Source organism: Zingiber officinale, chromosome 1A (genome assembly GCF_018446385.1).
Source record: "Zingiber officinale cultivar Zhangliang chromosome 1A, Zo_v1.1, whole genome shotgun sequence".
Classification (NCBI taxonomy): Eukaryota; Viridiplantae; Streptophyta; class Magnoliopsida; order Zingiberales; family Zingiberaceae; genus Zingiber; species Zingiber officinale.
The window spans coordinates 170,214,613-170,240,144 of record NC_055987.1 but is presented as its reverse complement, the minus strand read 5'-3'; the positions used below and the strand labels follow the sequence as shown (position 1 = coordinate 170,240,144).

Sequence of the window (25,532 nt, the reverse complement as noted above, 5' to 3'; positions counted from 1 at the left end):
TAATAAGAATATTATAATTTCTCTAAATATATAATTTAATTTTTAATAAATATTTAAATTTATAATTTATATTTATTAAGCTCGTTTATGTTTGATAAAAACTCGAATAAGCTCGTGAGCCATGGATATATTCGTTAAATAAAGCTTGATCTCAGATCGATTATAAACGAGTCAAACTCAAGCATTCAAAAGTTCGGCTCGATTACACTCCTAGTGCTCCTTGATGAAGCAGCCGATTAAATAGCATAGAGTTTGATGCTCTGAAGCTTCTGAAGGCAAGGGAATAAATTATACAACTACTTACACCAGGGATTGAAAATAGCATGAGAGAAGAATCATTGATTACATTGTCCCCAAGATGGCAAAAGACGAATACGCTCGCCCCCAACGCCCCCGCCAACCCATCTCAGGGCCAACACGGAGGAGGTAAATCACGGACGGCTACTAGCCTTTGGAATAGTGACTAGCACATAAGGGAGGTGATACGGTGCATGATTGTGGGGTCCGTAAGATGATGTGATTGGGAGTCAAGACCACAGGACGGTCTGAAGTCAAGATTACGTGGAGGTTAGGTAGGTCAGAAGTCCAGCCCCCGTGGAGGTCAAAAGTCAAGCTTACGTGGAGGTCAGAGGTCTAACCCCCATGGAAGTTAGAAGTCAAGCTTGCGTGGTTGTGGTCAAAGTCTCAGTTGACGTGGCAGTCAAAGAATAGGATTACAAGTTGGACCAGACTCATCCTCGATAGCAATCAAGAACGGGGCTCACCGGCCTCGATAGCAATCAAGAACGGGGCTCACCGGCCGGGTACAGCTGAGAGCTGGACCCACAGGGGCGGGTACAGCTGAGAACTAGACCCACGGGTTAGGTACAACTAAGGGGTGGGTCCACAGGCCAGATAAAGGCGCAGAAGGAAAGGCCTCGGGCGAAACACAGAAGGTCGGAATACAGACCTGACGTACAGGTCGGGACATACGAACCATGGAAAACAACGGACAGATGCAGGTCGGGATACGGACCTGGTGTACAGGTCGAGACGTACAAGCCATGGATAATAGCCGACAAAAGCAAGTCGGGACACAGACCTGGCTTACAGGTCAGGAAGTATAAATCAGAGATAACAATAGACAGATGCAGGTCGGGATACAGACCTGGCGTACAGGTCGGGACATACGAACCATGGATAACATTAGACAGATGCAGGTCGGGATATAAGCCTGGCGTACAGGTCGGGACGTACAAGTCATGGATAACAGTATACAGATGCAGGTCGGGATACAGACCTAGCGTACAGATCGGAACGTACAAGCCATGGATAATAGTAGACAGATGTAGGTCGGGATACAGATCTGGCGTACAAGTCGGGACGTACAAGCCATGGATAACAGTAGACAGATGCAGGTCGGCATACAGACCTGGCGTACAGGTCGAAACGTACAAGCCATGGATAGCAGTAGACAGATGCAGGTCGGGATACAAACCTAGCATACAGGTCAGGACGTACAAGCCAGGAATAACAGTAGACAGATGCAGGTCGGGATACAGACCTGGCATATAGGTCGGAACGTACAAGTCATGGATAACAGTAGACAGATGTAGGTCGGAATACAGACCTGTCGTATAGGTCGGGACATACGAACTATGGTTAACAGCAGACAGAAGCAAGTCGGAATACAGACCTCGGAGTATAGACCTAGTGTCCAGGCACTATAGGACAAACAAGCAAGCCAGGGAATCGTAACTACCTGTCAGAGAATAATCAGCGTGTCAGGGAATATGCTAATAGTCGGGGCTCATTACCCCTTTGGTTCTGTCGCCAGCCTATAAGGAGGTGTCGCGTGTCATTCACCGCCAGACAAAGTCTGACAGCCGACATTCCCTGACACCCGCCAGGTCCCAGAAACATCCGTGGTAGTATAAAAAGGGGTATTTTGTCCCTTATGCAGGTACGCTCACTCGTCGTTTCTTACTCGTCTTTACTTTTCATCCTTTCTCTGTATTTTCTGGGCAAAAAGTACCTGACTTGAGCGTCGGAGGGCCTGACCCGGGGACTTTTTTCCTGATTTCTGGTCTCTAACGACTCATGGGCTCGTCTGAGTGTGCGCAGAGCCGCAGTGTCATCATCCTGGTCATCTTTCTTCGTCATCCGCCCATGCGAACCTTTCCGAGGGGTGCCAGGTAGATCAGACGCCGCGGCGACTTTCTGTCAACTTCCAGTACATCAAGGCCCGCCTTCATCCGACTCAGCTTCCGGACGGGATCAAATTTGGCGTCGTCTGTGGGAACACAATCACCTGTTCCGGAACGTGAAGATAGAGGAGTCTGGCCGCATCAATGTCACCATGACCGCAGGAGAGTACGAGCTCTTCAAGGAGGCCAAAAAGCGAGCAGCCTCCAAGAAGCAAGTGACTGTCTCGCAACCGCGTCAAGCTCCTGTTGAAGCTTCCAAGGAGCCCATCCCTATTTCAGATCGAGGTTCTAAGAGAAAATAGCCCAAGGGGTTTCCTCAGGTTCCTTACCGCGAGCCTGACGTGGGGTATTATCAGCCAGGACCCCATAGCCTCAGCCTTAAGAAAGAACAACCTCAAGCCTCTATGGCCGAGAGTTCCCTACCTAGAGACTCGAGGAAAGGGAAGGCTCTCATCATACCGGAAGTGGTCCCGGAAGATCCGGACGAGTGAGTACCTTTCTTGGCCAGGATTTTGAATGAAAAATTTCCTAAGGGCTACAGGGCCCCGTCGATCGGGGAATATGATGGGAGCAAAGACCCGGAAGATCATCTGCGCAAGTTTAAGAATGCAGCTCTGTTGCACCAATACAGTGATGTTGTTAAGTGTCGGGTTTTCTTGAATACTCTAGCTGGTTCGGCACTAAAGTGGTTTGATGGGTTACCACAATGATCCATCACCTGTTTCTTGGATTTCAAGACGACCTTCCTTCGTCGTTTTGCCAACAGTAAAAAATATCAGAAGACAAATCATTGTCTTTTCACTCTTAAGCAAGGGTCCACCGAGCCTTTAAGAAGTTATATCAACCGCTTCAATCAAGTGGCCCAGGATGTCCCCACCGCCACTTCGGATATTTTGATGAGTTATTTCTCCCACGGATTAGGAGAAGGAGAATTGTTCAGAGATCTCATCAAAAATCCCGCTCAGAATTTTGATGAGATGGTGGAAAAAGTTGCTTGCTATATCAAAGTAGAAGAAGCACAGGCGGCCCGAAGGAAAACCGAGAGACCGCCTCCATCTACCAACAAGCCGGAAAGAAAGGTACCTCCCCCACCTCCTCAACTTTTGCTGCGCGCTCGGGAAACCAGACCTACTTTCCATCCCAGACCGGAGGTTAGACCAGCCCCCCGAGTCGCAGCTGTGCACGCTCCCCGACCTGGACCGTGGAACACTCGGTATTACACCTATCATCGTTCTCATACTCATGACACTAATCATTGTTTCTAGTTCGCTCGGGACTCTAAGCGGGCTGCAGTGTTAGGCTTACCGCCTCCCGAGCTAGCCCCTCAAGTACTCAAGATGATGGAGGAACAGCGAGCTGCGGTTGGACAGACCAGGCAACCCGCCCCGACCTAGCCGGGCCTATTGCTCATCAAGCAGGTCAGGGGAAAGAGCCAGAAGGAGCGCGGGAAGCCGAGAATAGAGGCAACGTCGTCGTCTGAGAGATTGGAATGATCTTTGTAGGGCCAACTGATGGAGATTCGAGAAGAGCGCGCAAGTCTCATGTACGTCGCTTGGAGGTCCACACTGTTGGATGCAGCCAGGAGCAGGCTTCTGGCCCTGTCATCAGCTTCGGGCCAGCAGACCTGGAAGGTCTGGAGCTGCCTCATGATAATGCACTTATCATCAAGGCCATTATCGTCAATAGCCGAGTGGCTCAGGTTTTCGTTGATACCGGGAGCTCGGTTAATATTCTGTTCAGAACTGCATTCGAGGAGATGCAGATCGATGTCACTGAACTCCAACCTGTGGCTACGTCTCTATATGGATTTACAAGCAATGAGGTGAAGTTAATGGGTCAGATTAAGCTGGCTATATCTCTGGGCACCGAGTCGTTGGTGCGCACAAGGAGGAGCACTTTTATAGTGGTTGATTCCCCCTCCTCTTATAACGTCATCTTGGGAAGACTTGTTCTGCATGAATTTAGGGATGTTGTTTCTACCTTCCATCAAAAAATCAAATTTCCCGTTGGCGAGCAGGTTGGGGAAGTCAAGGGAGAGCAAAGGGTCTCTCGCCGATGTTATATCGATATGGTACAAGTGGAGGCTAGGAAGAATCAAAGGATGCAAGATGGGGGCGTCCATGCTGTCCAAGAAGAGCCTTTGCCTATGGCTGAAGAACCCATCCCCTGGGAGGAGGTGCAACTATACGCTGAACGACCTGAAAGTCTAACTCGCTTAGCAAGCGACCTTTCTCCTCCTCTCAAGGAAAAGTTAGTCCAATGCTTGATCCATAACCGGGGTGTCTTCGCCTGGTTTACAGAGGAGTTACCTGGGGGCAAGCCTGAGGTAGCAGAGCATAAGTTACATCTACTACTGGACTCCCGACCAGTCAAGCAAAAGAAAAGAAACTTCTCAGCCAACTAGAACAAAATAATCAGAGCCGAGGTGGATCAGCTCAGGAAGGCAGGCCACGTTCGAGAAGTACAGTTCCCATCCTGGCTCTCTAATGTGGTCTTAGTAAATAAGCCCAACAATAAGTCGAGAGTATGCATAGACTTCCGAGACCTCAACCGAGCTAGTCCCAAGGATTACTATCCTCTGCCCCGGATCGATCAGATGGTGGACTCAACTGCCGGTTGCGAGAGGATCTGCATGTTGGATGCCTACCAGGGGTATCATCAGATTCCTTTAGCTGTGGAGGACCAAGAAAAGGTTAGCTTCATTACGGCTGATGGTACCTTCTGTTATACTGTCATGCCCTTCGTTCTCAGGAATGCAGGAGCTACGTACCAAAGGATGATGGATAAGATCTTCCGGGAGCAAATCGGGCGCAATGTGGAGGTTTATGTGGATGATATACTCATTAAGTCCCCTTTAGCCGTGAACCTGATCAAGGATGTAGAAGAAACCTGCAAGACTCTCTGGCAATATGGGATGAAGCTGAACCCCTTGAAATGTTTGTTTGGGGCTAAAGGAGGAAAGTTCTTGGGCTACTTAGTGACCGAGCGGGGAATAGAAGCTAATCCAGAAAAGGTTCGGGCACTACGTGATATGCAGGTTCCCTAGAATTTGAAGGAAACCCAGAAGCTGGTCGACAGAATAACAGCCCTGTCAAGATTCATTTCCAGATCTACAGACTGGGTTGCTCCTTTCTTCAAAGTGCTCAGGAAGGCCTCCAAGTTCTAATGGGATGAAGAATGTACCCGAGCTTTTGAGGAGCTGAAGAAGTATTTGGAGGCTCTGTCATCTTTATTCAAGCCAGTTGTTGGAGAACCATTATGAGTATACTTATCTGCCACCCCCGAGGCCATAGGGGTTGTGCTTGTTAAAGAACATGATAATGTACAACGGCCAGTGTATTTTTTCAGTCATCTATTAAAAAGGGTCGAGGCTTGATACACGGCCCTCGAGAAGTTGGTTTATGGATTGGTCCTTATGGCTTGACGATTAAGACCTTACTTCTTAGCACATCCTATCACAGTTTTGACCAATAGCACCATGAGAAGAGCCCTGACTAATGTAAAAGTTGCAGGTCAGCTTATCAAATGGGTGACAGAATTAGGGGAATATGACATACAATACCAGGCACGCACAACCATCAAGGCACAGGCCTTGGCAGATTTCTTAAAAGAAATTCATCAAACCAACTCTGAAGAAACCTGGAAGGTCTATGTGGATGGGTCGACAACTCATCAAGGAAGCAGTGTTGGGATCTTGTTAATATCTCCCCAAGGGGATATACTCCAATTGACTGTCCGATTGAATTTCTGAGCCACTAACAATGAGGCAGAATACGAGGCTTTGTTGGCAGAACTGCAGGCAGCCTGGCACATAGGTGTAGCCCGGGTAATCATCTACTCAGATTTCCAGCTAGTAACTCAGCAAGTGACTGACAACTTTATAATAAATTGTGATAAGTTACAAGTATACCGGGAAGCATATGAGAAGATGAAGGAAGAATTTGCAGAAGTTACAGTAACTAAGATCCCCAGGGCAGAGAACGAAAAAGCAGATGAGCTAGTAAAGATGGCAAGTTCCTTGACTACTTGGGTGTTGGACCGGTCAACGGCACAAACATTCCTTATAGCTCAGATAGATTTACAAAACAATAGAGAAGCAACTATTGATTGGCGGGCACCCATGATCAGTTATCTTAGGCAGGGCATCTTACCGAATGACCCAGAAGAATCACGGCTGGTCAAGAAACAAGCCCATGCATATGTCATGATCGGGGATCAGCTATACAAGAGGTTCTTCTCTAGGCCCTTACTCAAATGCCTGGGTATGGAGGAGGCAAACCAAGCCTTACGAGAAATACATCTGGGATGCTGTGGCAGTCATGTAGGCGGTCCGACATTATCTCGCAAGGTACTCCTGGCCGGGTATTTCTGGCCTACTTTACAGAGGGATGCTCACAAGCTGGTAAATACCTGCCTGTCCTGTAAAAAACATCAAAATTTAACACATCGACCGACGACTCTGCTGAGAACATCTATAGTCTCGTGTCCTTTTTATCAATGGGGCATGAATATTGTGGGACCATTTCTAATGGCCCCGGGTCAGAGACGTTTCTTATTGGTGGCGGTGGATTATTTCTCTAAGTGGGTGGAAGCAGAGGCCCTGGCCAAGATCACAGAAGATGTGGTCATCCAGTTTCTATGGAAAAATATTCTTTGTAGGTTCAGCATTCTGCACAAGTTGGTATCAGACAATGGGAGGCAATTTCAAGGGCAAAAAATTCATGCCTGGTGCAAGGGATTTGGCATAACGCAATCCTTCGCATCAGTGGCATACCCACAAAGAAATGGCCAGACCGAGGTAGTTAATCGAGAAATAGTACGAGATCTGAAAGTTAAGTTGGATCATGTGGGAGGTAATTGGGTGGAAGAGTTGTCAAGCATCCTATGGGCTTATCGTACAACACCCCGAGAAAGTACCGGTCTGACACCATTCCATCTAGTTTATGGGAATGAAGCGGTAGTACCCATAGAGATTGGAGTGTCGTCGGTCAAGAGGACATTATACGATGAAGGAAACGCAGAGTGGCGGCTAGCTGAACTGGATCTCATTAGTGAAACCCGCGATAGGACGACAGCCCGGCTGGAGGCCTATCGACAAAGAATGAGGCAAAATTATAACAGAAGAGTAATTCCTCAATTCTTTGGGGAAGGAGATCTGGTCTGGAAGCAAGTTAAGTCTGTGGGAGATGTGACCAAGTTAGCACCACAGTGGGATGAGCCTTACAAAGTAATCAAAAAATTATCGTCTAGAGCTTATTATTTACAAGATAACTAGGGCAAGAAGTTAGATCGACCATGGAGCGCTAACTACCTACGACCTTACAAAGTCTAAAGAAGCGTATAAAGAAGAATAGGCCGGGTTGTCACATATTTGACAGACCGGGGTAGCAGGCCGGGGCAAAAAGCATACCAGATAGTGCAATAAGAAGATATGTTAGAGCAGAAATTGTATATCCCCATATTTCTTTTGACAGATTAGAAAATTCTAGCAAAGTAAACCTCAAAGTGCTAATGGATGTGTAGGAAGAAAAGTAATAAAGTATTACACAGGAAGTCATTAAATCACATTATATACAGACAGTCAGCAATGATCATTTGAAAGGAGCAAAGCATCATCCAGAATCTCTTTAAGGATCCAGTCATGATCTAAAAACTCAGCAGGAGGAGCTTCTTTTAAGTAGCCCTGTTCGTAGAGTTGTCGCAAAGCTCCTGCCACACCATAAATAACCGCTGAAGAGAAACGTTGTCCTGCTTGCGTACAAAACTCTGGAGAGCGCAGGTACAAGGTGTGGCTCTGTTGGCAGTGGTTATTCTCTCCTTCTTTATAGACGGCCAGGGCTGTAGACACCCCCTCTGTAGTAGCGCGAGCTTGCGACAGTTCAGCCCGGACGGCCAGAAGTTCTGCTGCCTGAGATGTCAGTTGGGCCGTTTGGGATTCCAATCTTTTGCTTTGCTCTTGTGCTAGGGTTTCGGTGGCGCGTAGCTTCTGGGTCAACTGGTCAATGACTCGTTGATGCACCAAAGCTTGTTGATCCATGTGTTGCTGGTGCACGACATCGACCTGGGTTTTTTCTTCTTGAAGGTCTTTAAGCTTGTGGTTAGCCCATGCCAAGGATACTTCCAGATTGGTCTTCCTTATGGTCAGATTCTTTATTTTGGCTCTCAGGGCATGACTAGCCTGCGCAGGGTCATTCAATTGAAGCTCCAATTCTGTTACCATGTCTCGCAGCACCTTATTTTGGTGATGAACAGCATGGAAGGATTGGTTTATTATCAGGGACTCTGCACAGGCCTGGGACATAAAGGAAATATCTGATAAGAACATGGAGGATAATAGCTGTGGTAATCATGGAAACTTACCTTGATATACAACTCTGAGAATCTATCCATCTGGGCAGGGGAGGCAAGAGTTCCATCTGCTGTATACTTTCTTCCCATAAAGTCGCCAAACGACCTTTCATTGTGAAGGAGCTGGTGGGAACATTCTTCCATGACCTTAACTTAGCCTTAGAAGGAGCAGTGGTACGATAATGGTGATGAACAGGTGGTGGTGGCTGTGAAGGCCCAACGGCTAAGCCAGAAAGCCCAGCAGCTGACCCCAAAGGAGCTGAAGGGGGCATATGAGAAGGCTCTGGAGGTGAGGTAGTTGAGGAAGGGTGAGGTGATGGGCCGGCTTCGGTGCTCTGATGCTGTTGCAAGGCAGAATGTTGAGCTAGCGGAGGCTCGACCGGAACCTCGGGTGGAGCAGGAGGAGCATCTGCATGGCTCGGGATAGGAGTTGGGGTTGCAATAGGAGGCGAAGGAGGAGTGGTGGTTGCAACAGGAGGCAAAGGAGGAGGAACAGCAGAAGGGCCTGAGTTTTGGCTAGGATTGGGGGCTCTGCGGCGAAGTCTCTGAGCCAAAGGTTGGTCATCCGAGTCAGAATCTTCGGAAGGTAGCCGAACCCTGCACCGAGAAGAAGAAGGGGCATCACGACCCAAGCAGTCATTTACAGAACAGGCCCGACGAGCCGCCTGAGAAGCTTCTCTGAAGGCAGGGTTGGCGTAAGTGACATTGGCTGATCTTCGACCGCGACCGCGACCAGGGCTGGAGGTTGGTCGGGAAGGATTAATTGATTGAAGAGGCTTCGGGGTGAAGGGTCGGGTTGTAGGCAAGGCCCGGGGACGAACAGGGGCAGAAAGCCGGGGTATAGGTGAAGTCCTGGGATGAGCGAGACGAGCAGAGGCAGATTGAATAGTAGACGAGGCTCTGCGTGGAAGACTGGGTCGAGGATTTGCAGTGGTAGCCATACCGACATGGGTCGAAGTCGAGTAGGGGAGCGATCTCCTCTCTAAAATAACTCGACTGCGCCGCATGATCTCCATGTCACTTATAGGAAGAGGTTGAACCTCTGAAGCACGGGTTAAGACCTCAGCTGTACAAGATAGAGTAGGAGGTCAACTACAGTAGGAAAAATAAAATGCATGAAGTTATAAGAGAAATAAAAGAAAAGCTTACCCAGGGAGTGAGGCATCTCAGGAGTAAGATAGCTCAGGCGGAAATAGGATAGCAATTCCTCAGATAATAAACACGTCAAGTTCAGCTGGCATCCTGCTAAGCGAGACGAAGCATCTAAATAGGAGGTATCAAGATGAAATTCCCCTAGTGCTGGGGTCGGGGGAAGTGACGATTGCCATTGCAGGGGCCACTCTACCTCATGGGGAAATCGAATGAAGAAGAATTTGCTCCTCCAGTTCGGTTCAGAAGGTTGTAGGGGTGAGAAAAAAGCAGTCCGAAGGCGAGGCTGGAAGCGGAATGAGCCTTCTTCCTGTTGCCGAAGGGTGAAGAAGTAGTGGAACAAAGGGGAAGACAAGGATAGCTCGCATACTTCGCAGAGTACTACAAATCCACAGAGAATCCTTATAGAATTCGGCGTCAACTGTCCCAGGGGAATTTTGAAGTGGCGGCACACGTCAGAAAAGAAGGGGTGAAGAGGGAGACGGAAGCCGGCCACAAATTGTTCTTTAAAGAAGGTGCAATATCCATCAGGAGGAGCAAAAAATTAGTGCACTCCGGTGGAGATGATCACATGTGCGTTATCTGCAACTCCATAGGTATATCACAGATCATCCCGGTCTAGTTCGTCGAAAGTGGATGAGTCAGGAAAGTACATCGCCGCCAGAGAAGACTGATAGGAGGAGGATGCCATGTGAAAAGAAATAGAAGGAGAAGAGATCAAGCGGGAAGCTATCGACGCAAAAACAGAGATTCAGGACTAGTAATGGATTCAGGCGGGAAGAAGAAGAAGACGTGAAAAGTCTGGAGGCAAAAGCGAGAGGAGATTATTTATTGCCGCTGGGCGGAGGGGCAATTTAGTCAGGTATCATCCACCGGTTCACAATAATTGGCGGGAGCAAAGAGGGCCGATGGATCTTCCTTGAAAATAATGTCCAAGGGTATATCTGGAAAAGTGTCAGCGCGAAGTACGAGGAGATAGCTTTCGGGAAAAGACGTAACAGTTTTAAGTGTTTTATGAACTCTTAACCCTCGCTCTCCTAGTCTGGTCTTAACCCTCACTTTCTCGCTCTGATATTATCATGTACTGGATTAAGGTGGAAGAAGCAGACCGGGGTGTGTGGTTGAGCCGGGTCGGTCAGCGGGGAAAGGGGAGTGAAACAAGTCGGGGTAAGGAAGTGAGTCCCGACCAGGGGCAGTGAAACAGGTCGGGGTAAGGAAGTGAGTCCCGACCAAGGGCAGTTAACACTTGAACCAGAAGGTTGAAGTACACCTCCATATCGCCACGGTTTATATCGGTCGGGAAACATACAAGGCAATTGATAAGAAAATGAGCTAAGGAAAAAACAAGCAGTCATGTCATATCATAAGAAGGTTAAATAGTCCAAGGCAAAGACAAATCCGAAATTACAGGCAAATAGTTTGAGCGAAAGTTTGGCAGTTTCATTTTTACATTACAGTTCAGCATCAGTAGGAGGCGCTGGAAGAAGAAAGAAGTCGTCATCATCCTTAAAGGTAGGATACGACTCAGCGGGGAGCTCGTTCATCAAGCGAGCAGTGTCCAGGAAGTTTTCCAAAGGGGCGGAGTGAAGTAGACCCTGCTCAAACATTTGACGAGCCCCACCGGCCGCTCCGCTACAAAGCATAAGGTTCATCAAACCTCCAATCTTCCTCAAGAAGAAAGGAGATGTGACGTAGGATAGCCTGTATGCTCTTAGACGACCAGCTTCTCCCGCCTAATAATCTGCCAGCTCTGCCCGGGCCTTCTCAGCATCGGCTCGGGCCAAAGTCAAATCTTTTTGACTTTGGGAAGCATTCTCCTGAGCCTTCAAAAGATCGGCCTGCATTGATTTGAGGGTTGCTTGGCTGGCCTCCCAGCGACTTTGGATGACCTTCTCCCGGTCGGCACTGGAAGCCAGCTGACCCTGAACATCTGTTAAACTTTTCTGAAGAGTCTCTTGGGTTTCTTGCAGACTCTTCAGATCAAAGGATAGGGTGGTCAACCAGGCGTCCTTCTCATCCAATTCAACCACTAGCGAGCGACGTCGTTCCGCCTCATAAGCCAGTTTGGACTCGTTGGTCTTCAGAGACGCCTCCAAGGTCCTTATCTTGTCAAAAGCTACGTGGGAGATGTTCCGAGCAGACTCTGCAAACTCCCCAATTAATCCAAGATACCCCGCCAAATCACCGGGCGTGGGGTTGAGTGGATTGCAGGGAGTCAGCGGTAGCTCCAATTCTTGAAGTCGAGCCTTCATCCCCTCATGCTCCCTCTGCAAATTGGCTGCGTATTAAATCGCACTCAGGCCGGCGGAGCTGGCCTGCATAAGACGTAGAGGAAAGGATTACAAGGAATTCTTGAGGAAGAGCCCTGAGAAAAGAAAAACTCACAGAGATTATCTGGCGAGAGGCGTGATCCAGCCCCTCCATCGACAGGTTGTTCTAAAATCTTCGATTGCCAGACTGCCAAGACGCGGCTAACCCGCCCTGTAGCTGAACTAAGCCAACAGCGGGAGGAGCCTCTTCCACAGCTTCTTCGGCGGCATCGAGCTCGGTGGAGGAGGGTAGGCGCCATGAGGTGGTGAAGGAATACTTTTTGGGGATTCTCCCCTGAGATCGAGAAGTGGAGGCCGGAGCGGATATAGGCAGCGAGACAGATAAAGTTGTCAAGCTCCCGGGTTGGTTCATTACAGGAAGAGGGATCTGCCCGGGAGAGAAGGTTTGAGCAGGAAGAGAGGCCTGCTCAGGAGTCAGAGCCTGACCGGGTGTTTGGGCTGATATTTGGGGCGACAGAGTGGGAACCTCTGGTCCCAGAGCGATCTCTCGGTCGGGAGTAATAGCCTTGGCCTCTGAAGATTGAGAGGCTACAGATAAACGCTGGCTAGAAGGAAGGGGCGGAGGAGACGCCTGAACCGCAGGAATAACCTTCTTCCTTTTGCGCTGGAGGCGTAATCGTTTGGCAGGAGGGGGAGAAGCAACTCATTCTTCATCGGCCTGTTCTAATGTGGCCAGGTCTTCCATTGAGGCAGCATCCAAGGGAAGAGTGGGGGAAGCTTCTTCCTGGGCTGGCGCAGTAGGGGCAGATTGTGAGGAAGCTATCAAGCCCTATTTAAGCTCCAAGCTCATGGCTTTCAAAACAGATAGAGATTGTTGTTTCATATTCGAAGAATAGGCCCGGAGCATAGCAGCCTCTGCAAAGTGAAAGAGAGATACCTCAGTTAGAGAAGAATAACAAGAAGGAAAATAAGGTCTTACCTAATAGAGCCCCTATCTCTGTAGGAACTGGGTTGAGCCCAAAAGAATACAAAAACCTTCCAATAGTATTATAGACAAGCGAACGCTCACGTCTTGTAGTTTTTCTGAAGCGGCGTTGCAGGAAGACTGATGTTGGTGCACAGGGAGGTTAGTAGGAATGTCAGAACGTCATTGGGTTGGCTCGACCAAGGGGTCAGGTAATCTAATGAAGAAAAAAATGAGATTTCCAACCTTTGTTAGAAGAGGGCATGTTAGAAAAGAACTTATAACCAGGTCTAGCTTGTATCATAAATACACCTGGTTCAGATCGTTTGAAGGAGTAAAAATGATGAAATAGCTGAGTGGTCAGGGGGATTTAATATATGTGGCACAGAATGACGGTGCCGCATACAGCTCTGAAGAAGTTGGGAGCAAATTGAGAAGGGCAGATACCAAAGTATTGGCTCAGGGAGGAGATAAAGGGATGTATGGGAAAACGAAGGCCTCCTAGAAGCTGATCCTTGAAAATGGTCATGAAGCCTTCAGGTGGCAATGCAGGATGTTCGCTGGGTGTAGGAACACGAAGTTCGTAATCCTCGTTAAGTCTCAGGTTGGATCGGATCACGAAAAGGTCATGGTCGTCTATGTCAGAAATGTAGTGCGAATACCAAAAGGAGGCCTTACCGTCCGCCATTATCAAGGTGAGGAAGGTTGAAGAAGAGGTCAGTTGAAAGGGGGAAGAGCACCAAGCGTAAGAAGTCGAGAAGGGGAAGGGTTGAGACACCAGAGACAGCAAAGCAGCGAGGGGGCGAAGGTAGTCGAAGCGCTCAAGGCAACGACGGTGGACTGCCTTTAGGGCTTATAAAGGAGGTTTTCCTAGGGAATATCGAAAGAGGAGTCGAGTATATTTTTGGGTAAAGCGCCCAATGTTGTCCGATCACAGAACGACATGCTCTTATGGGAAGTCGTGTACAAAAAGGAGTGGAGTCGGCGGCGTCATACGGCGTAAGCAATAAAGGCATGGGACAGGTGTCACCCCCTAGGAAGCGTATTAATGATGGACATGACAAGGAAATCATGAGATGAAGCGGGCGTATGGAAACGCCTGCCACGCGATCTTCTCGGGAAGCGGTAAAGAAAATTGTCGGGAAATAAATTCGAATGTTGCAAGGCCACAAGACATCCTTTTCCTGAAGGCTGAGTAAGATCTTAATATATTTTATCTTCACAGTACATCTGAGACTGTATATCTCTTGACTGCAGACGAGGTCAAAGCGGTCTCTTCCAGCAATCCCTGGTCGGGAAATCGCCCCCAGGTCGGCAACCTTCAAGCAATCCCTGGGCGGGAACTCACCTCCAGGTCGGCAACATCTATTCTCGAACGGGCTTCCTTAAGGAATTCCCGGTCGGCTGTTCCAGACTCTCGCCCCAGTGTGAGTTATAATGAGCAAAGCTCTCATGCCCAACGACCTTCCCGATCGGATGTCCCAGACTCTCGCCCCCAGGGCGAGTTATAAGTGAGCATGACTCTCACACCCAACGACCTTACCGGTCGGTTGTCCTATACTCTTGCCCTAGTGCAAGTTATAAGTGAGCAAGGCTCTCACGCCCAACGACCTTCCCGGTCGGCTGTCCCAGACTCTCGCCCCAGTGCGAGTTATAAGTGAGCAAGGCTCTCACGCCCAACGACCTTCCCAGTCGGCTGTCCCAGACTCTCGCCCCATGCGAGTTATAAGTGAGCAAGGCTCTCACGCCCAACGACCTTCCCGGTCAGCTGTTCCAGACTCTCGCCCTAGGGCGAGTATAAGTGAGCATGGCTCTCACGCCCAACGACCTTACCGGTCGGTTGTCCCAGACTCTCGCCCCAGTGCGAGTTATAAGTGAGCAAGGCTCTCACGCCCAACGACCTTCCCGGTCGGCTATCCCAGACTCTCGCTCCAGTGCGAGTTATAAGTGAGCATGGCTCTCACGCCCAACAACCTTCCTGGTCGGTGCAATGATTTTCTTGGTCAACACTCCTTATATTCGCCGAAGCAAGATACAACAAGCTAAGTTCTCGTACCTGACTGGTCAGTAAGCCATATTTCCAGGGTTTCTGCTAAATATAAAATTTCGCAAGCACATTCTCAAGTGTCTCAGTTGCTCTGGCCGGGGGAGCATATGTTATGAGGTAAGAGGAAGGTGGGGTAAGCAGGTTATCCTTATTATTTTTGCTATTTTTGCTAGAAATATTAGAGAAACGCAGGTGTTTTATAGAAACATAATGATACCCGAGCAAGAGGGTGTGGGGCTACACCATGAGTGGAACTCAAGAAACATGTTTTATTCCGTTAACTAGGGGTACATTTTTTAAGGGTTTACATTGCTGCCAGATTCAGAGGCTTGATCCTTTCTAGCTAGATGAGCTTGAGCTCTAGTTAGATCTTCCTTAATAAGATCGATGGCACGCTTCAGTTGCCCAATAGTTTCATCTTTAATCCATCCTTCCTCTTTCAGGAGAGCCACCTCATCCTCATGTTTCATCTTCAAATAAATAATATAGTGAACCTGGCTCTGGAAGTCCGATTGAGCTTTAAGCTTGAGAGCAATTTCGGCCCGGGTTCTGGATTTGGCGGCCAGCCAGAGGTTTTCCATTTCATTAGTAAGGGACGCTTGAAGATCTTTGCTTGCAGTCATCTCCAGCAAGGCTTCCTCCTTCCGAGCCAATAAATCCATCAGATGGGCAATTTGCTGAAGCAAAGAAGCAGGTTCGCTGGATTTCGGTGTAGGTTCCATAGAGGCTGGATGCTTCATTGACAAGAGGGCAACTTGAGGAAAAGATGAGGAAGATATACTCGGACCTCTTATAGTGAGGAAGAAGGTGAAGGGATTTACTCGGAACTTGAGCTGACATTTGGAAAACAGTGTAGATTTATAGGAGAGGAATAAGCTCGGAAATTGAAGAGTCAACATACACACAGAACAATCCTGTTTATCTCCTAGGACGGCGAGAAATTCTGAAAAAAGGTAGACAAAAAATAGGTCGGCAGAGGACGCGAGAACCAGGTCAGGTAACAAAGGGACTTGGGTATAGTCAGTCGGACTAGAGCCTCTTTCGACTAGACTTGAGAGGGAGGCTTGTGATACGGTGCATGATTGTGGGGTCCGTAAGATGATGTGGTTAAGAGTCAAGACCACAGGACGGTCAAAAGTCAAGCTTACATAGAGGTCAGGTAGGTCAGAAGTTCAGCCCCCGTAGAGGTCAGAAGTTAAGCTTACGTGGAGGTCAGAGGTCTAACCCCCATGGAAGTCAGAAGTCAAGCTTGCGTGGCTGTGGTCAAAGTCTCAGTTGACGTGGCAGTCAAAGAATAGGATTACAAGTTGGACCAGACCCATCCTCGATAGCAATCAAGAACGGGGCTCATCAGCCGGGTACAGCTGAGAGCTGGACCCATAGGCCGGGTACAGCTGAGAACTGGACCCACAGGTCAGGTACAGCTAAGGGGTGGGCCCACATGCCAGATAAAGGCGCAGAAGGAAAGGCCTCGGGCGAAACACAGAAGGTCGGAATACAAACCTAGCGTACAGGTCGGGACATACGAACCATGGAAAATAGCGGACAGATGCAGGTCAGGATACGGACCTAGCGTACAGGTCGGGACGTACAAGCCATGGATAATAGCGGACAAAAGCAGGTCGGGACACAGACCTGGCTTACATGTCAGGAAGTATAAATCAGGGATAACAATAGACAGATGCAGGTCGGGATACAGACCTAGCGTACAGGTCGGGACATACGAACCATGAATAACATTAGACAGATGCAGGTCGGGATACAGGCCTGGCGTACAGGTCGGGATACAGGCCTGGCGTACAGGTCAGGACGTACAAGCCATGGATAACAGTAGACAGATGCAGGTCGGGATATAGACCTGGCGTACAGGTCGGAACGTACAAGCCATGGATAATAATAGACAGATGCAGGTCAGGATACAGACCTAGCGTACAGGTCGGGACATACAAGCCATGGATAACAGTAGACAGATGCAGGTCGGGATACAGACCTGGCGTACAGGTCGAAACATACAAGCCATGGATAGCAGTAGACAGATGCAGGTCAGGATATATACCTGGCGTACAGGTCGAGACGTACAAGCCAAGAATAACAGTAGACAGATGCAGGTCGAGATACAGACCTGGCGTACAGGTCGGAACGTACAAGCCATGAATAATAATAGACAGATGCAGGTCGGAATACAGACCTGTCGTACAAGTCGGGACATACGAACCATGGATAACAGCAGGTAGAAGCAGGTCGGAATATAGACCTCGGAGTACAGACCTAGTGTCAAGGCACTATAGGACAAACAAGCAAGCCAGGGAATCGTAACTGCCTGTCAGAGAATAATCAGCGTGTCAGGGAACATGCTAAAAGTCGGGGCTCATTACCCCTTTTGTTATGTCGCCAGCCTATAAGGAGGTGTCGCGTGTCATTCACCGCCAGACAAAGCCTAACAGCCGACATTCCCTGACACTCGCCAAGTCCCAGAAACATTCGTGGCAGTATAAAAAGAGATGTTTTGTCCCTTATGCAGGTACGCTCACTCGTCGTTTCTTACTCGTCTTTACTTTTCGTCCTTTCTCTGTGTTTTCTGGGGAAAAAGTACCTGACTTGAGCATCGGAGGGCCTGACCCGGGGACTTTTCCCTGGTTTCTGGTCTCTAACAACTCGTGGGCTCGTCTGAGTGTGCGCAGAGCCGCAGTATCATCATCCTGGTCATCTTCCTTCGTCATCCGCCCGTGCGAACCTTTCCGAGGGGTGCCAGGTAGATCAGACGCCGCGGTGACTTTCCGTCAACTTCCAGTACATCAAGGTCCGCCTTCATCCGACTCAGCTTCCGGACGAGATCAGGAGACATTTATCTCAGAGATTACATTGCCCCCAAGAATCATAATAGATAAGAAATCCGTCCGTGATTTATCTCCTCCGTGTTGACCTTGGGACGGGTTGACGAGAGCGCTGGGGGCGAGCGTATTTACCTTTTGCCATAATAATAGATAAGAAATCCAACAAAGATGAATGCCACATACAGCTTAATTAGAGACCAATCATGATGAAATTTATAAAGCATTACCTTCTTGATTTTGGAAGGTATCGTGTCTACCAAGCCTTTGTTTATGATAATATTGTCCAACAAAAGTATCAGACAGTGGTCCATCTTTATGAATTTCTAAAAAAAAAAAATACAAGAAAAGAACCTAGAACATCATAGGAAATAGAACAAGTTTCACTAGAGCCATTCCATCGCTTATTTAATTGCAACGAACAATACAACTCAAGAAACCATATAACTCTTCGAACGTAGGTGCATAATTCAGATGCTTTATGTCCTCGGTGGGCGTTATTATGAGCGCAACAATTATCATTCTTTTTTTATTTTCCTTTAAAGAAACCATTGGATGCATAACTAGTGCAAATAAGCATCCAAGTTAGAAGATGTAGCATAGACAACATCAAAGTTTACGAGCTGAGATGAGCTACAAAAATAAAGGATCAACAAGTTATTCTGATAGAAAAAAGGAAGGTGAGTAACAAAAGGGTAAGATTAAGAGATTCCAACAAAGCAACTGAGTCGTTAGGGTCTAACCTTCTAATTATGCAACAAGTCGGAGAAGACAACATGACTATTGTCCCTTGTCAAAAAGGATTCCATCCATCCGTTAGGTGCTTCTGCAAACAAAGTAAATTAGTGAAATTGCCAATTATTCTTCTTGCATACTACTATTCAATTGTAGCTAACATATTATATTTATATATAAATAAACATTAGATTCAGGTTTTAACAGAAAAAAAAACTAAATACAAGCGGCCTGATTACAAAAGAAGAGCAATCGTTTAAGAGACATCAATGAGAATCCCATGTGCAGAGTGACATATTGATCAAAAATCACAACTATAAAACACTTCAATTCAATAAAAAGACAGTCACATGCACAAAACTTCCGTTATTCGGGGTTCCAAGAAAAAATTCATTATATGTAATCTTACCCTATATTTTACAAGAGACTATTTTCAATATTCAAACCTGTAACCTTTTAATCACAAAATAATAATTTTACTATTACATCAAAACTCTCATTCTACAAAGTACTTCAATGACTGAAAAAATAATAATAACAAATTAAATATTTGAATTAATAACTAAAAGCAAGTTAAAACCCAAGTTGTTATATCCAGTTACACGTGCTACCAACATAAAGTCATACTGTGGAAAAGTGAAGGACATACCTGGCTCTGAAGTTTGGAACAAGCTTCAACAATCAGATTTCTCAGTCGCCCCTTCACTTTCAATCCCTCTGGAACAAATGATAGCGCGGAGCAACCAAATACGCACAAAGAGTTCAAACATGACTGTTCGAGCCAAATGGGCAAGGCTTCCAATTTGTTACAATTTATTATTGTCAATTCCTTTAGGTCGGTAATCTTCGTTAAACCATCTGGTAGACTCCTTAGTTCTTGACACCCAAATAATTGTAACCTATGGATTCTCCAAAACTCCGACCAATCATTGAATTTAAAAGAAGGCATTAGCATCTCATTGCTCAACCAGAGTTTCAATTTCAATTTAGAAGAGGTTGGAAATGACAGATGGAATTCCCTGAGCTTTGGCCATTGAATTAGGGGCAATTCCTCAAGTTTGACAAAATAATCAGCCTTGATCCATCTAGCATAATAATTGGCTTCGGCCTCGGCCTCGGCCTCAAACCGACTGGTAAAAGAGTTGGTCTTGACTTCGGCCTTGGCATGTCTGACAGAATAATCATCCTCGGCCTTTGCCTTGACCTGGGCCCAGGCTCATTCCTCGGCCATGGCCCAAGCCTCAGCCACGGCCCAAGCCTCGACGTCGGCCTCGGTCACGACCATGCCCCCAGCCCAGGCCCGAGCCCGAGCTTGGCCCTCGACCTAGGCATTGGCCCGGGCCCAAGCCTCAACTTGGGTCCGGGCATCGTCCCTGGCCCGTTCTCGAGCCCTGGCCTGTTCTCGAGCCCTGGCCCATTCCAAGTCCCGGGTCCTAACAAGGGTCTCGTCCTCAGCTTGAGCAAAGGGTCGTATTAGGCCCAAGGCCAAGATCCAGGTCTCGGCCCGAGCCTCGACCTCGGCCCTGGCCTCGGCCTCAGCCCAAGCCTCGGCTTCAGTCTCAACCCAAGCCTTAGCCTCGACCTAAGCCCGGACCCAAGCCTCTGCTTTGGCTCGGGCAGTAGTGGCCTTGACCACGACCTCGAAATCGGCCTTGGCCAAGACCAAGGCCTTGATCTTGGCCTCTACCTTGATCCATCGAAGTCTCCTTTTAAAATATATAGGTAGGTCCCACTTCTCTAGCATAGGCATTTCAGATAATGTAAATCTCTTCAATCCATAAAATGGAACTCGTCTGCCCATCTCGTAGAAGTCATCGTCTATCACCCTCACTAAATCAAAACCACTTATCACAACCTCCTCAAGCTGACGTAGCAACCCAAGTTCTGGTAGTCTCTCACATCTCCTAAGATTAACTAGATGAATTGTAGTCAGTTTATTCAGAACAGAATCTCTATCCATGATCAACCAACTTGGGAGTTTTATGCTCATGTACGAAACGATCCGTAAGACCTTCAACTCTTCTAGGTTACGGTGGAAGCCTTGGGTTAGTTGCAGTGTGGGCTCGAAAGTTCCTTCAGCAACCATATCATTCCACCATGCCCAATGCAACATCAACTCATTTAGATGTTGATTCTCCTGTAAAATAGTGGGTTCAGTCTTATCCTTTTCTTTTGCTTCTGCTTCTGCTAATACTAATCTTTCAAGGTGTTGTATATGCAGGGATTCAAGATTTGTAAGAGCTCGTAACTCTGAGAACATGACATTTCCAAGACCATCCATAGCATCATATCCCAACAACACTTCTAAGTTTGTTAATTGCCTAATTCCACTAGGCATTATAGTCAACGATGCACATCCATGCATATTAAGCTGCATCAAGTTCTTCAAGTTGCTCAAATCATCAGGCAACTTCGAAAGCCAACAACAACCTCCAACATCCTAATTCTTTCAAATTCACGAGGCGAGTGATTGAATCCGGCAACTTCTGAATCCTCAAGCAGCATGACAATTTCAAAATCTGTAATTTTCTAAGCTTGTGGATTTGTCTTGGAAGCTCCTTAAGCTTTTTGCAAAGTGATAAAATTAGAGCACACAAATTACTGAGGTTACAGAGGGATTCAGGCAGTGTTTCTATCTTGTTCTCCGCAAGGTTGAGGTATCTCAAGCAATGCAATGTGCTAACTGTACTAGGGAGGTCTTGAATCATGATAGCTCTCATATGTAACGTACATAAACAAGTGAGATTCAAAAACAAACCTTCAAGCTTCTTTGTTTCTATCTGATAAATATGTCCTTTTTTCTCTTTTCTATGCAAAATCAAAGTTCTCAGCTTATTGGCTACCCCCGCCACTTCAATGGCCTTTTTAGATTTTAAAATATTTTTAGAATTGATAAACAAATGCAGATGGCGACACTGAGGTGGTATACTTAAATCTTCACCAACCTTCATTCTGAAAAAGCATTGATCTAAATTGAACTTAAATGACATGATTTGAAGATTCCTCTTTAGCCTTGTATTTGTTAGAGTGTCCTCAGCAATCAACATATAGAGCACATCTTCATCGTAGCTTTCATCTTTAGATCCTTCGAACAATAACTTGTAAAGAGAACTTCGTGTATCCTCAATTGACCTATACTGTTGGTGCACCGACAAAAAATACTTGTGTAAATGTTTAATGTTGAACAACTGATTAGCTAGTTCTCCCCACTGACTCTTGTCTCTCCACCTAAACATGAGGCCCATACACTTTGCTCCTAGATAATCACCACTATCATAATCTTGTCTAAATTTCTTAGCAAGTGGAATTAGTATATCAGTAACAGTTGGAGAAGCCTTCTCTCTGTGAATATTGTTATTACCTTTGATTGGACGAACAAATGTTGCATACCTTAATAATATTCTTACCCATGCATCCTCACGCAGATGGTTTAATATGTACTTCTTGACGTTGAATTCTCTTCCATCTCTATTAAAAATATACCCAACAAGGATGACTTTGCTCCCCGGTGCACCACAATGAAGGAGATTCAACTTAAGTTCCTCCCATTTGTATTTCAAAACATCACTTATACAAACATCATCGAAGATGAGCAAGTATCTATCTCCACCAAGATGTTCATTGATAAGTGGCCAACAATTGACGTTCATACATGGTTTCCGGGTCAATAATCTTGCAATTTCTATAGCGATCATGCTGCTATTGAAATCTCTAAAAGATGAAGCATCCAACCATATTCGATGTTGGAAATGTTGGCGCACCCAAGGATGATGGTAGATTTTGCGAGCCAAGGTTGTCTTCCCAGAGTATTTACTACCATTAATGGCAATGATGAAGGGTTCATTTCCATCTTCGTCACATTGTTGTTGAAGGAGGTCTATGATTTGGTCTTCGTCTTCCCTTCCTATCACCTCCTCACTCAGAATAGTTGCGTAGTCATCATGGCTTGGATCCATGGAATCCAGCGTCTCCACCCAGAGGCCAAAAGCAGCCCCCCTCTTAACTAGATAATTCAACAAGCATGCTGTCTCTTTGAGCTCTAGTAGGATTGATCGACACTTGTGTGTTGATTGGATGTTGTTGTTGATCGAGACATGTAAGAAGTTGCTCATCTTCCTCTTCTTTTCTGCTTCATCTTTTTTATTCGGCTAGCAGTCCAGGATCCTCTCCAGTAGGCTATCCACATCCTCAAGGGTCACACCCACATCCTGTGGAAACGTAGGGAAGAAACCAGAAAAGATAAATAATTGCTTTCTTTTATTGATCATTATCTTAGGCTAACCACCTATTTCTAGAGATTGTCAAGATAATATATGAAAAACATTATAATAAATATGGTGATGTGGTTGGAATGACCGACGCCATATGACATACTTAGGACTCAACATGTCAACATGATGCACCTACATGGTCCACTCCTGAGCTTGAGTGGGTGACTCTCTCGAGTGACCGAGCTCGAGGGGGCTGAAGGCACTGAACTACAGTAGGACATTGTAGCATCTTGAGCATTGTAGTGACTTGAGTATTATTGTAGCTGCGCAGTTATGTTCACAATTATAAGAAGGCCTCAGTTGTAGAAATAGAAGAACACCAATTACAGAATATACAGGGTTACAAGGAGGAACATGTTATTGAGTAGCATCACCATTAATAATGGCGCTAGTTAAAGAAAAAGGTGAAACAGTTACAAAGGTGCATAATAACACCAAGTATAAAAGGAGGCATGCTGATTATAAAGGGGTGTTTGTTATAGATCTTGTGAGCTTCTTCCCTCCCTATAAAATGGTAACAATGTCAACTTAGAAGATATGAAAAATCTTTTAGTTCCATCATTTTCGCTTTTATACTTTCTTCTCTAACTCTTTTCTTGTTGTCTAATTTGAGCATTGGAGGCGGCAGACCAAGGTACGCCTTAACCCCTCTGTCCGATCCAGTAGAAGCCAACCTAGTAGGTGACAACCCGATATAATTTGACCCAATAGAACCCGACCCGACAGAAGTAAACCAAGCGAGAGCTGCATCAACATGAGCCATCGCATCCTTTGATCTCATTCCATATTAAATCGGCACTGTTTGTAGGAAGTCCGAGCTGAGACATTATGATGAGACACACCTGAAGAAGTCATGAAGAAAGAGGAATTGCTGGACCCCAAAGTAAAGAAACTTAGTCACCCTTGGAAGGCCTTCCACCTCTGACCTATCACTTTAGGTGTCGGGTATTCTATGATCTTATTAAAACGTCTTCTAGTCTTTTTATAGTTGTTGGAAGTTATATCTTTTAATAAAAATTTGCTTTCAAAATACTTATTTATAAGAATATATTTCTTCCATTAGGGGCAGAGTCGTCTCTTAAAAACTCCTTTGTGAGGGACATAGTTGTCTCTTAAGGACTCCTCTATTAGGGATAGAGTTGTCTTTGACATTTTCCCTATCAAAAATGGGATTACCGTGTAAAAGCTTTCCTTTGTTAGGGAGAGAGTCACCTGATGGTTGGTGGGAAACTTTTGTGGGGTTGGGCCAATCATCCTAGGATCGACATTATCCAGTCTAGTTAATCATTTTTTTTTGTTAGGGAGAGAGTCGCCTCCAATATTTCCCCCGTCAGGGATAGGACCTCTACTTAAAAGCTTTCCTCTATAAGGTACAAAGTCGCCTTTGACATTTCCCCCATTAGGGATGTGGTCTCTATTTAAAAGTTTTTCCTTGTCAGGAATATAGTAGCCTTTGACATTTCCCTCGTTAGGGACAAGGTCACCATTTAAATTTTTTTCCTCTATCAAGAATAAAGTCGCCTCTGACATTCCCTCATTAGGGATGTGACCACCACTTAAAAGATTTCTTTTATCAAGGATAGAGTCGTCTTAGACATTTTCCCCTTTAAGGATGGGGTTGTCACTTAAAAAGCTTTTATGTGTCAACGACAGAGTCTCCTTCTAAGATGGCATTTTCTTTGTCAAGGACGAAGTCGTCATTTACAAGCTTTCCTCTGTTAAAGACAATGTCACCTCTGACATTTCCCCTATCAAAGATGAGATTACCACTTAAAAGCTTTTCTTCTATCAAGAAGAGAGTCACCTTCTATATTTTCCCCATCAGGGATGTGATCGCCACTTAAAAGCTTTTACTTTATTATGGAGAGAGTCGCCTTCAATATTTCCTCCACCAAAGACAGGGTCGCCACTTAAATCCAACCAAATTCCTATGTTAGGAACATAATTATTACCCCCTCTATCAAGCACAGAGTCATCAGATCTAGGTTATATCAACTTCTCTATCTTATGATTTAAAGCTATTTATATTGAAAAGCTAACTACATAATAACTAATTACATGACTTGGTAATAGCATAGTTGAAATATTTGAAAATGTATGATAAAAGAGTCTAGTTTTTGAGATAAGTTGGATGAAAGAAGGGGGAAAAAATAAGATTAGGTAAATAGAAACAATGACTAATCAACCATGTTGTCCTTAGGCATGTTTTCAACAACTTTCTAGAGGCTTAATTAGGAAATCAAGGGAGGTACCTGCTGGTGAGTAGTTCGCTTCCTAAAATTGTCTGATGGGTCCGTTTAAGCCTGGTTTGAGAAGAAATGCGGATCAGGCACCAAGCAAGTCATAGAACTCTATTGAGCTTAAAATTCTTTCTTCTTGCTCGCCCAACATCCCTCCTCAATATCTTTATAATCGGCTAATTCTTTCTTGTGGCACTCCACCACAAATGCCACTAGCTCTAGCTAACTCTTAGTCTCTAGATATTTACTCTCCACCTCTCATTGGAATTTTTCTTATTCCTCCAGACTTGTGTGGAGGTGAATGATTTGCTTTGAGAAAAGGGTAGCCTCGTTTTAAGTAGAGTAGCTTCCACTGTGGTCATTCTTATCTCCCAACTTTGTCGCTCTCACTTTATTGAGTGCTTGGCCTCCCGGCTTTGCATTTGATAGTAGTTCTCCATTAAATGTGGGAGTTGGCTCAGCAGTTCTTGTTGAGAAATTAAGAGCTATCC

General features: G+C 46.1%; 2 protein-coding genes across 3 annotated transcripts; one reads left to right on the top strand and one right to left on the bottom strand.

Moving 5' to 3' along the window:
* Positions 1 to 4,920: 4,920 nt before the first annotated feature.
* Positions 4,921 to 7,709, top strand: LOC122006671 (uncharacterized protein K02A2.6-like). Its single transcript, XM_042562258.1, has 3 exons — positions 4,921 to 5,223; positions 5,953 to 7,292; positions 7,661 to 7,709. Exons 1-3 carry the CDS (start codon positions 4,921 to 4,923, stop codon positions 7,707 to 7,709), a joined length of 1,692 nt encoding a protein of 563 aa, XP_042418192.1.
* A 10,357-nt stretch (positions 7,710 to 18,066) lies between these two features.
* LOC122038393 (putative disease resistance protein RGA3) lies at positions 18,067 to 25,328 on the bottom strand. 2 transcript variants are annotated; one of them, XR_006127861.1, is made up of 4 exons: positions 25,054 to 25,328; positions 19,180 to 22,738; positions 18,539 to 18,621; positions 18,067 to 18,428 (listed from the first exon to the last, which is right to left on the bottom strand). XR_006127861.1 is itself a non-coding variant. In XM_042598124.1 (2 exons), the coding sequence occupies exon 2, from the start codon at positions 22,640 to 22,642 to the stop codon at positions 20,933 to 20,935; it is 1,710 nt and encodes a 569-aa protein (XP_042454058.1). In that variant the 5' UTR covers positions 22,643 to 22,738; positions 25,054 to 25,328; the 3' UTR covers positions 19,032 to 20,932. The 2 variants fall into 2 exon arrangements, 1 of the variants encoding a protein (XP_042454058.1); XM_042598124.1 differs by lacking the exons at positions 18,067 to 18,428; positions 18,539 to 18,621 and having other exon boundaries at positions 19,032 to 22,738.
* Between the last annotated feature and the right edge of the window lie 204 nt (positions 25,329 to 25,532).

What these genes read in the sequence shown, in the direction of transcription:
- LOC122006671 (XM_042562258.1), top strand. Translation starts at nt 4,921, where the DNA reads ATGCCCTTCGTTCTCAGGAATGCAGGAGCTACGTACCAAAGGATGATG. An exon ending in GGGCACTACGTGATATGCAG is followed by an intron (nt 5,224 to 5,952) that starts GTTCCCTAGAAT and finishes ACTAACAATGAG; the next exon opens with GCAGAATACGAGGCTTTGTT. An exon ending in GCCTATCGACAAAGAATGAG is followed by an intron (nt 7,293 to 7,660) that starts GCAAAATTATAA and finishes TTCTTTTGACAG; the next exon opens with ATTAGAAAATTCTAGCAAAG.
- LOC122038393 (XM_042598124.1), bottom strand. Translation starts at nt 22,642, where the DNA reads ATGAGCAACTTCTTACATGTCTCGATCAACAACAACATCCAATCAACA.